Source organism: Athene cunicularia (assembly GCF_003259725.1).
Source record: "Athene cunicularia isolate RWA chromosome 19 unlocalized genomic scaffold, athCun1 chr19_part1, whole genome shotgun sequence".
Classification (NCBI taxonomy): Eukaryota; Metazoa; Chordata; class Aves; order Strigiformes; family Strigidae; genus Athene; species Athene cunicularia.
Window position 1 is genome coordinate 5874996 of NW_020799124.1, and position 11799 is coordinate 5886794.

The 11799-nt window shown below is 50.0% G+C and overlaps 1 protein-coding gene across 1 annotated transcript; it reads left to right on the plus strand.

Annotated features, from left to right (window-relative positions):
* The first annotated feature begins 1241 nt into the window (after nt 1-1241).
* On the plus strand, nt 1242-6752 carry TLCD2 (TLC domain containing 2). Its single transcript, XM_026861384.1, has 4 exons — nt 1242-2513; nt 2988-3070; nt 3951-4033; nt 5594-6752. The coding sequence occupies exons 1-4, from the start codon at nt 2224-2226 to the stop codon at nt 5969-5971; spliced, it is 834 nt and encodes a 277-aa protein (XP_026717185.1). The 5' UTR covers nt 1242-2223; the 3' UTR covers nt 5972-6752.
* The last annotated feature ends 5047 nt before the right edge of the window (nt 6753-11799 follow it).

The window sequence follows — 11799 nt, forward strand, 5'->3', positions numbered from 1 at the left end:
CTACCCTCAGTTTAGTCCCGGGCTGCTGCTGTAAATCCCCTGCTGTGGCATCAGCTGTGGTCCCCACGGCATTACGGGGTGGGCCTAGTTATGTCCTTTTCTGACATCTAGAAGGAGTCCCCTGCCCTGCTGGGAGCAAGCACCAGCAGCGACCCGTCACCAGGCTGAGCTGCCTCCCTGCAGAAAATGAGGCCGTTTGGGGCCTTTTGGTAAACGTCTCGAAATTTGGGTGAAAAAGGCAATATCTCCAAATAAGGTGTGAGCGAAGAGTCCTGTCAGCTCGGGCTGCTCTCTCCAGCGAGCGTGCAGGGACCCCTTGTGGCAGCTGTTCCCCGAGAGCTCCTGTCCCCGCTCTTCTGTGCGGCTGCTTCTGGGACAAGCCTGGCCTCCCAGCCTGGGGGACATGAGTATTTGGCCCGATCTGGTGTCAAGGGACCTGTTTGTAACTGGGCGTAGAAGTCTCCAGCTCTGAAACCAACCCCATCGCTGCAGAGGAAAGGAGAAAAGGCTGGAAAAAAAGAGCTTGTAAGAAGCCACTGCTTGATGACAAATCCTGGTAAAATTAAGTAAAATCTGCTCTGAAAGTATCCAAAAAGTATTATGTATGTAGCTGTTGCTAGTGCTCGAGCAGTGGGATCAAAACCCCTGAACCGGAGGCTCAGTTAATCACAGCTTAAATTCCTCTGACGTGGAAGTGATAGGTAACAGCTCTCCAGTGTTCAGAAGTATTTTAACTATTCCTGTCCCTGACCCAAGCCTGGCCAAATGTTCATCTTTAGAAGAATAACACCACAAATGAAGGAGTCCCTGGGACAAATAGGGTCAGGCTTGCAGATGTTTCATGGTCTGGGACTTCACCTGCAGGCAGGTGAAGGGCAGGGTTGTCACCGTGGAAAGGAGCAGCTGAGATTTCCGAGGCTAAAACACTGCAGAGTCCTCATTGGGAATCACCTCTCTGCAATTTTATACTGCAATTAAATGATTTTTGTCCTCAGTGCTCTGAGCAGCCCGACATGTCTCCAAGGCATCTCTCCCTTTCCTCAGCATATCTTATGCTAAACAGAAATGTCTGCATTTGGCCTTCTCAGTAGCAGATTAGCCTATGTGATCCTTCAAGTCCTAATACATGAGATTATTTAAAATCCCTCGAGCAGTCAGGTCTGCCAATTATTTCAGGCAGTGTCTCCCCACCACTTAACCGCTATGAAATTACATTGTCTTGTCCAGCTTTTAAGCAAATTTCTGCAGCACGAACAGATGCTTCTCTATCTGTTGGGACTATCTCACTCCGTTGCTTCAGATCTGACTTAATAGCTCTCCTCCTCAGTGTCCCTTCCATCAGCATATTGCTTGTTGATGTTTTAGTGTCCATCACCCCAGCCAGGGCAGAAACTGAGAGCTCAGGCTCCACACGTTTCTGTTTCAGCAAAGAGAAAGTAGAATATTTCATCCAAAAGTAATACCTCAAAGGAAAGGCAGAGTTTGACATTAATCAGTGTGTACACAGCGACGCACCCCATCTGCAGAAGAGAAGCAAGGTCTGAGCAGCCGTCACGTTTCTGGTGGAGACATCAAAAAGCAACAGGGGAGACATCAAATTAGATGAAGCTGGAAAAGCAGCGTAGTTGTAGGATGGAACTAAAGAAATCGTGGGTACAGGATCCTGAATTCCCACAAACCCCCAGCAGCAGAGCTGGGGTATCCCAGACATCGGGGAGCTCCTCTCAGGACCAGGCAGGGGATGGAAGACAACCATTCTGTGGGCAAAGAATTTTTTTTTGGCAGGGTAACTGGACCTTTTTGTTTGCTTGACGTGCAATCTGAGCCAGCAGCTGTGTCTGCGTGGTCCTTACCCAGGGTGGGGGCAGCTCCTTGGCACAGTGCAACGGTGCAAGACCCTCACTGGCATCATGTGCCGGGGATGCTCTGGGGGACAGGACCACCGACCGCAGCACCTCACGGGTGAGGTGTTTGGCCACCCGGTGCCACCGAGGTGGAGGAGGAACCTCGGGGGAGGGAGGAAAGTGTCCCCAGCTCCAGCACAGCAACGGGACACCCAGGCCTGCGCTCCGTGGCACGCTTACAGCTGGCTTTTGGGCTGGCCATTGTTTCTGCTGTGCAATGCAGACCCGGGGTGCCCATTTCCCATTCCCCCCCTCTCCCTGAGTCACACGCTCCGAGGGGAAGCACTGCCCCTGGGTGTCTGCATCTCTGCGTGGGGGCATGCGGGAAGGGCCAGTGCCAGCAGCGGGGCGGCCCCCGCAGCCGCCCTGGCCCTTCCCTGTGGGACGATGCTCGCTGTTCCCCCGCCCCGGGGGCCAGTGGATGCCCATGGCTTTCAGCCGAGGGTTGCTGTTGGTGGCCGGTTCTTTCGCCGCCTTTCGCCTGCTAAACCGGGGACTGGAGCGACTGGTGCCGCCGCCGCCCTCGGCCTGGCGCAACCGCTGGAAGTGGCGCAACATCTGGACATCGCTGGCACACAGCGTGCTCAGCGGCGGCGGGGCGCTGGCCGGGTGAGTGGCCCCGGGCACCGCGGAGTCCCGGAGGGCATCTAGGGCTGGGGGAAAGGAGATGGGGATACCGGACTGCTGCGGGGGGAGACTGGTGGGAATGGGGGTGTTGAGGGACCCCGGAGGGAACCTGCAGTCAGGGGGGCACTGAGGGAGACTGAGTCCGCCCAGTGGGGAATGGGGGTGTTGGGAGACCTTGAGGAGCACTGAGAAGGGTGTGGACCTGGAAACTGGGGGGGCACTGGGGGATGGAAGAGGGATCGAGGGGCACAGGGGGACAAAGGGACAGGGAGGCAGTAAGGCAGCAGGGGGTAGGGAGACTCTGGGGGAAATAGGAGGATGGGGTGGCTGTGGTGGGATCAGAGGGATGGGAGGGGTCTGGGGGGGCTCAGCAGCACCAGGTGGGCACCAAGGGTACGGGAAGGGAATTAGGGGACCAGAGGCACTGCTCGGCACTCACAACCCCTCTCCCTGCAGGTTCTGCCTCCACCCTGTGCTGTCTGAGGACCTGGTGAGCACGCACCCACCTGGGGCACACAGCCTGGTCGCCGTATCTGTAGGTGAGGGGGGGGGGAGTGGGCTGCCCCCCCTTCTGTCCCCCATGGGGTCTCCAGGGGCTCATCGGTGCCTGACACCGGCCCCTCGAGCCACGTGTGCAGCGACATCTCCGGCACCCCAGACAATCACCCTATTCTTGGCAAAGGACAGTGACTCCTTTCTGTCCCATGGCACCCACAGCCAGGAGGTGCTGGGCACCAGGCTCCCCACTACCATCCTCATGTGGCAGCCAGGGCTTGGGGCACCCCAAAAGTGCCCATGATATGGGGTTGATGCAGGTCCCCCTCAAAGCCTTGAGATAACCATACCACTGTGGAGGCCAGGAGCTTTGAATCCTCTGGCTGTGTGAAGCTTTCCCCCCCCTCCCCACCTTGTCACCCTCTTGCAGATCTGTCACCAGCCCTGCAGTCAGTGCTAACCACCTTCCTGGCATGGCTACAGCTCAGCGAGGAGGTTTGAGTATCTAAAATGTCATCGTGGAGTCGGTTTGGTGGCAGCGAATCCTGCAGCTGTTAAAGGCTCTAGGCTGAACGGGATCCGATTCTGGGACAGTAACAAGGGTGAGGGTCGACGTGCTGCCTTTGCTCTCACCCTTCTCCAGGAACAGACCCCAGTGATCAGTTAGTGCCTCTCCCTAGGAGCACGTCCGACAGAGTGATTGCAGGAGGGAGCCAAAATACACCAATTTCCTTCTCCTGCCATGTGTGATCCTGCTCTCTGCATGACTCACCACCCACAGAGGGTTTGGGCTGAGCTGTGGCCATCACTCCCCCGGAGGGGCTGCCCAGGCACCAGTCAGGTGCAGAGCCTGCTGGGGCAGGGGGGTCCCTTGGCACAGACCTTCCCAGCTCCCTTCTTTGCTCATCTCCTCTCTGATCCCAGGTTATTTCCTTGAAGACTTTGTGGACATGTTGTGCCATCAGAAACTTCACCAGTCCTGGGAGCTGCTCTTCCATCACTCCGTGGTGAGTCTACCAGCCGCTCTCCGCGGGACAGACCCTGGCACTCGTACCGCCAGGGAGGCTGGGGGACAGGAGCAGGGCTCCTGCTATTGCTGGTGTGGGTGTTTGCTGCCTGTTACAGAATTGCCCTGATTTTTCTGCCTGGGGAGAGGAGCCATGGCAGGGCCTGGAACCCCTCTTGGTCCAGCTCCTCTTTAAGGGCCTGCAGAAAGGCACCCAAAGATGGGGTAGGAACAAAACCATGTGCACAGAGTAGGGAGGAAGAGGGCTGGGGGTGCTTAGCAGTAGCAGTGGCATGGATGGGCAGTGACCCAGCTGTCCCTATTGGCACAGGAGAGCAGCTCTGCTCCTGCTGGCTCTCAGCCACTTGAGCATCTCCCAGGAAGGGCTGCACGTCACCTCCTTCCACCTCCCGCTCCCTGGGGTGCTCTCCTCACATTCGGGTCAGAGCCATGGCCACGGGGCTGGTGTGGCTGGAGCAGCCGTGGTGCAGGAGCCCCACACCTGTGCCAGATGCTGGCTGTGCCCAGCGCAGGTGTCTCTTTGATTGCCTCCAATGTCTGGGTGTGGAAGCGTTGCGGATGCTGCAGGACAGGGGGGTGGCACCACCTAGAGCTGGGCAGCAGAGACACTGCAGGGTACAGGGGAGGCACAGGGGTCTGCAGGGCCTGGGGGTGGGGACAGGGACAGCACTGGGACAGCACTGGGACCTACCTGGGATGAGATGGGGGAGGCGATGGTCAGACCTGCTGTCTCACAGACGCAGTGAGCCCCGTGGCTCTGCTGGCTGTGGCTTGCCAGTCAAAAGGTCATCTCCACAAGAGAGCTAATATAGGCCAAGACAGTGACTTAACAAGCAGGGAGCAGATAATCTCATTAAAGAGCCAATACAGAGAACAGCATTAATGGTATAAGCTGAAGGACGGAGTGTGCTGAAGTGTGGGCAGGCAGAGTCTGTCCCCCCACACAGCAGGGAGAGTGCAGGGCAGAATCACACCTGCTCTGCCCCCATCAGCCCTGTCCTGTGCTACAGCATCCCACAGCCCCAGGGTGCTCCAACCCAGGCTCGGGGCGTCCCAAGGGGCTCTCTGATGCACCAAAGTGGCTTAATCCCTGCTGCATGCCTGTTCTGGGGAGAATCCCTGAGCCAGCAGCAACCACAGCTCTCAGCTACACATCGCCCCCCTCCTGCCCCCTTCACTGTCTGCAGAAAAACCTGCTGGGCCACAACCAACTGCATTCCCCAGGTCACAAAAGCAGGGTTAGGTCTAGCTGCTCTGTCTCCTCTGCCAACATGGAGTTTATAGAAGTGTTTCCCTCTCCTCCCACTGGGAAAAAAAAAAAAACAGCTCAGGTTTCCTGCAGCAGTGGGGAGGCTTTATCTCATGCCTGAGGCTGCAATGCTGCAGAGGTATGTGTGGGGTGATGACCAGAGGTTTGGCACTGGTATGATAACCATTTCCACCTTTGCTCCATGCTGTGCCCAAGCATGGAGGGCTCTGGCTTGCAGCAGCTGAGAGCAACCAGCTCCCAGGCTCAGCCTCTCTTCTTTCTCCTTCCCAGGTGATTGTCTGCTTTGGCATTGCAGTGCTGCTCCATCAATATGTTGGGTTTGCCCTCGTGGCTTTACTGGTGGAGATTAACTCCATCTTCCTCCACCTGCGGCAGATCCTGCTCATGGCTGACCTGATGCACACCACCTGCTACCGCCTCAACAGCATCGTCAACCTGGGCACCTACGTGGTGTTTCGCATCACCACGCTGGCCTGGATGGCTCACTGGCTTTTTCTCAATCGGGAGAATGTGCCCCCAGCAACGTATGCTGTAGGCACAGTGGGCATGGCAATCATGACGCCCATGAACCTCATCCTCTTCTACCGCCTGCTGCGTAGTGACTTCTTCAAATCCGGCCAGGACGTGCAGCGGGAGAAGGAGGAGTAGCCCCCTTCCCCGCAGGGTCAGGGGGGTGAGCAGCCCTGAGCCCACGGAGGAGGACAGCAAAGCGTGGTGGAGAGTGAACGTGGCTGTTCCAGTACCTTGCGTGGAGGGTCCACGCTAACAGAGCATCTGGGCCTTTCTTGCGGCTGCAGATCCCGGGCCCTGTGCAGCAGAGAAGGTGCTCACGGACCAGGCCCTGGGGCTCTGCTCCCCCTGCCCCTTTGGATGACGTGGTCAGATGACTGGGAGCTGCTCAGAGAAGCCTCAACAGCTCTCACAGCTCCCCGAGGCACCGCTGACATGAGGAGGGAGCAGAAGAGCACTGTTTCCCCACTGCTCCTCTGGACATCCAAACACCACAGCAGTTCCAACTGCTTCCTCATGATTTCCCTCTCCATCTCCAGCTTTTGTGCAGGTGTGATGGCTCCAAGGTTGGTGCTCTGGAATGACCTCCTGCAGTGTACTGCCAATGCATCAACGTAACAAGACTTGTGTTCCTCTCAGCTCCAGTGCTGATATTTTACCTGTTTGTCTCAGCTTCAGCACTAATATTAGCACATCCCTTGTGATAAACAACTTTGACTTTTCCATACTCTTTCAGTGGTCTGGATCTTTCTTCCCTCTGTGTTGTGTCTACAGTAACAGTGGAGGTCTCTGTGGCTTCAACCTTTACAATAAATTGGAATTAAAAACCCCAAACCCTCATTTCTAAGCCCGTTAACTGATTAATTGTCTAGACAGTAATTGCTCAATTTCAGTTTGATCTATATTCCTTTAGCTAAGGCAAAAAAACCCCAACAGCTATTTATTTTTCCATTAACTGTTTTGTATAGTTCTCCTGTGAATATCACTTGCATTTTATTATGAAAACACATGCAGGTATTTTTTTCCATTTCAAACATTCAGTTCATAATTTTTTTTCCTCCTGTGTTTCTCTCCCTTTCTGAGGTGTTATCTGCCAATTGTTATAGTAAATGAGGCCTTTTAATGTAGGTTTTTAAGGTTCACTATTCATTTTTGAGAATTAGTATTCATAATTGTACGTCTGCTGTGCATTTGGATGATCGAATCAGCTGGCAAAATGAAGCTGTGTTAATTGGTAAACTGACATAGCTTGGCAGACCAGCTGAGCTCCAGGACATAGAAACTGTTACACTACTTTGGATGAAAAATACCAAATAACCGGAGTGCTACAGCAGGAGAAAAGCGTGGAAATGTCCCGTGAGGCTCAGGACATGAACACAGACCAGCTTCCATACTTCAGCATCGCAAGTCTTCTATTCTTCTTCTATTACCCTGGTAATAGTCAAGGATGCAGTTTTTAGCAAAGACACAGACGAATTCCATTTCAGGCAGGTTGCTTTTAAATATTGTGAGAGCCCACCAAGTTCCTAAAGAAAGTGGATGCAGAATAGTGTTGAAGTTGTCTGCCTGCAACTTTGGATGAACTTTGGACATACTGAATTATCTGAAATACTTCTTACTTTCCTTTAATCTCTAAAGGACAGTCAACTTACTGTAAGAGAACACACCAATGTGCCTTGCATGTTTGGTGCTCTGTGAATTCTTTTCCCCACTTGAAAATCAAGATGCGATTGGCGGATTTACTGATAAACTTGCAGGGTACACATCCAAGCTAAAATAAAGCTGACATCCTATAAAATTTAAGCTTGTGTTTTCAGTCAAGTCACCTCCTTTTTGCAAAATGTTACTATGCAAACATTTATGTATGATTTCAGAATGTGTGCAGCTTTGTTCTATCTCTTTGAAAGGATGAGATACTGGGAAAAATGGTTTTAAATGCTTTTGAACAATACATCTGTCACACTTGTGTTCTAGGAAACAATATTCCATTGTGATGATTGGGTCCTGTTCTTTGATGTAGTAAGTTGTTATATGGGGGAAAAAAAAACCAAACCAAAACAAAACAAAACCCACACCGACAAAAAACCAACACAACCTGAAATGGAATAATCTCTTTGCTGTTCTAAATTATGTCTACTTGTATGTGAAAAAAATTGCACCAAGTACGTTTAACTACAGAAATGCCTTCTAGCATGGTCTCATTCACCTAAAGCAATAACTCCTTGGGTTTTTAAGCAGCTGAAGCCTGTGAGAAAATGATCCTTCCTGTATTCTCTCGTTGTGAACTGCAGTAGCCCAGCCCATTTCTGTCACTAAGTACCTGTTCATTCTCTAAGGCTGCGTGCTGCCTCTTGCATTTCTCTGATGACAGCATGTCCTTCTCTAACCTAAAACCCTACAGCTACGACAGAGCTGTCTCCGCAGCAGTGAAGACCACATCCCACTGACTGCCTTGCCCTCGCTGGCTGTTTTCATCCCTTCAGCACCAGGATGCCATTGCCGTGGTGATCAGTAGAGCCAATCGTGTTTACAAAGACTTTCTCAAATCTGCAGATGGGGCTGATTTTAATTGGACAGGTAGGACTACTTCCTCTTACATCAAAGTAAAATTCCTTCGGAGCAAGGCTATTTCTTTTTAAGCTATTGTGCTGAGGGTTTTGAGTTATGAGTGTGGGACAATGCTGCGAATACAACCAATGAACGTCAGCATGGGATTACCTGTGCAAAATGCCTTCTCAGCTCCCAGCATGAGAAAGGCACTTCTGAAATCCCGTGCAGTATCTAACCTGGACTCGGTACTATACCTTCTCCCACATGTATTTTGACCCCTGAGCTCTTACTAAGTATTGCTACAAACTCTGGTAATGTGTAGGAGCCTTAGCTGTGCTAAGTGTGATATGCCAAGCAGTGAACAAACACGCCAGCCTGAGACAAATGATAATCTGTGTTACTGAGTTCCTCGCACACCTGCTATAGCTGATAGAAAAGTTGGGACATCTCTGACTAAGAGCACAAGGAATCCAACATTTATCTATTGCTATTTCTTTTTTATCTCCATCACAGCAGTAATAAAACAATCAACAGCAAAGAAACTTAGAAGACAAATACTCAGTTGCCAGCGCTGTGGCAGATTTCCTGTGCAATTGGGAAAGCCATACAATTTTTCTGGTGTGACCCACTCCTCAGCGAAGTCACCCGCAGGCTTCTTGCAGCAGATGTGTCACAGTTACTGTTCCTGCTTCTCCATCTTTAGACTGCAAACCCCAGTACTTTGCTGCTTCACACAGAATAAATATGATACTGTTACACTGTGCGAGTTAGTGAAAATATTTTGTGATGGGGCCCTCTATGTAGCTGGAAACATGCACTCTCTTAAAGTGACCTCCAGACTTCAGAAAAAGAAAAAAAAAAAAAAAAAAAGGAAAGCATGTGTCTTATTACACAAACAAATTCTTTTCCATAGCAGTAATAAGAGTATGCTGTGGCATATCAGTATTTTTAGACTAAAATTTGGTTTGGAGCCAGTTTTAATATCCATAGTAAACTGTTCTTGCTTGAAGCATAAAAACAGCCCAGCTGCAGCGACAGAACATTATGAAAGGTGAGATTATGTAAAGAAAAATTATACCAGTTACAGAAATAATTGTGAAAACAACTGTCGCAACAGAAATAGAGCGTTACAGGTTTTTCTGTTTGACAAAGCTACAAAGCAGTTTCTTTGGTGTGTTTTACAAACGATATATATTAATATTTCATGTGAAAAAGTCTGCATGACCTCTGTATACTCCACAGAATTTTCACCATCAACAATTACCAGTATTGTTAAAATGGAAGTGACTTCTCTATGCTGTCCACAGTGCTTTGCTTTGGTCCTTAGATAGAAATCTCAACTCTACCTCTGGATAAGTCTTGTACTTCTAAAATAACCTAAAATAACTTCATATAACCTGACCCTCACCTTGTGTGTATCTTTCCTCTCATATTTTGCTCTCTTCTGTTCATTTATACTGCAAGTTCATTAGATCAGAGATTGCCTTTTTGGTTTTATACAGTATCTGGAACAAGTTAATTCCATTACCTTAATGCCAGTAATAATGAGGATTAGAAATGGAATGGTAAACTGAAGGAGATATTATTAATCCCCCACAGAACGTGCTGTTAATTTTGTTAAGGTTGCCTGTGTCATATAATTTTCAGTTCTTTGTGGACTTCACTGTGTGGCGTAGGAATTTGAAAAATCAGAGTTAAACAGCATGCTGTTCAATTGTATACAACTTTAGAACCAGAATTGTCTCAGGATAGATGTTAATGTATTTTGATTTTTTTGTTTGTTTGTTTCTATCCCAATAAAAGTACTCAATTAAGACAGTGTGGCGTGTGGAAATGAATTAAGAGAAGTTTGAGGTTTTTTCCCTACCTGCATCTTGAAACACTTGCTTTTCCTAACATTGCTTCATTTTGAAGAAATTCTGCACATCCTGGTATCCAAAACTTGTAGTTTAGCATTGTAGTCAAGCTGAATTAAGGCTAGAAGCAAGTTAAGGTTTGTAAGGAGAGGTAATGTCTTCTGTTAAACTACCTGGAGCTGGGAACAGCAGACCAGATGTTTGCTTCAGTTTGAGAATTGGAGAGAAAGTGTTGCTGGAACCTGTGGAACTGTGGGATTGTTATCAAGGAGAAAGGTGATACAGGGAGAAAAAATCTGCCATGGGATGGGGAGGTGTTCGGTGGAATTGACTTGTGAGGTAGATTCTAGTGGGCTATAAAATTACTCCAACTATTGAATTCCCAATTTTAGTACTCTATGTATTCTAATTCCCAGGTCCATACTTTGAAGGTAGTTTGTATGTTTATATTAAATGTGAAGCATCCTGACAGAGGAATACCAATCTGTTTTTTATCTGTTAAGACCCTCTTCCCTGTATGACTCTGAAGGAAATGTTAAGTGGCTTGAAATCTTTCTGAGACTGGTTGTCTGGTGATCCCGACTTTTCAAGCTGGAATCTGGCTGCAAGCAACTGGAAGAATTCTGGCCCATTTGGCAGAACTCCCAGGTGGTCAAAAAAGTGCCTGGGACAGATATTCTTGTCATAGGGCATATCTCTGGAGAGAAAGGGATGCAGCAGAAAGTGGCTGCGCATTTTCAGCTGCAATAGGAACCAAGGTGTAAAAAACCAGGAACGACGGTATAGAGTAAGACAACAAGTCCTTTGCAGTGCTGTGATGCTTTTTCTTTCTTTTAAAACACTTGCTACAACTCCCCCAGACATCTCTTTATTTCCTCAGGTGTGTCTCGCTGGTGACTGCATTGGAGGAATTTGAGGCTTTGGTGCCATCTGCTATAATTCTAATACAGCTGACGAGAGTCGGAACAACAGCAGGAGAGGAAGCACCAGCAAAATCCAGAAGAATAAAAAAATCCACACAGCTGAAACCCTGGACCTGGGGGAAAGCAGCTCCATGTAAACCAGAGAAAAATTCAAGGGTTTGGTACAGTGCCACGATGGCCCGGGACTTCGCTCATATATCCAAAACCTGCTGTTTGAAAATTGTCTGCAGCTTTCAGCGTTATGACATACAGAAATCGCTAGTGAGGGTTTGAGCTGTAAAATCCTGCGGTTAAATGTGTGACTGCGGGGCCGGGACCTGCGGGCGTACCGATGGCTGCCCCACAGCGCCCCCTACAGGTAGCGCGGGCTGATCTGAGCCACACGCTGCCAATCAGAGCCGGCGCCGAGCTGTCAACGCTGCCTCTCTGAGCCAATCGAAAGCAGCGAAGGGCGGGACCGGAGAGAGCCAGCCCCTCACCGGAAGTTATTCCGAGCACAACTTCCTTTCCTCTTCCGTCCTTGGTCCCGCCTCTTTCAGCGCCTCCGCATTCTGATGGGCTGTGCCTGCTGTCTCCGAGACTGCCCGAAAGCTGATTGGTCAGCTCTCCCGGCTGCGCGTTCTGCCCACATCCGGGT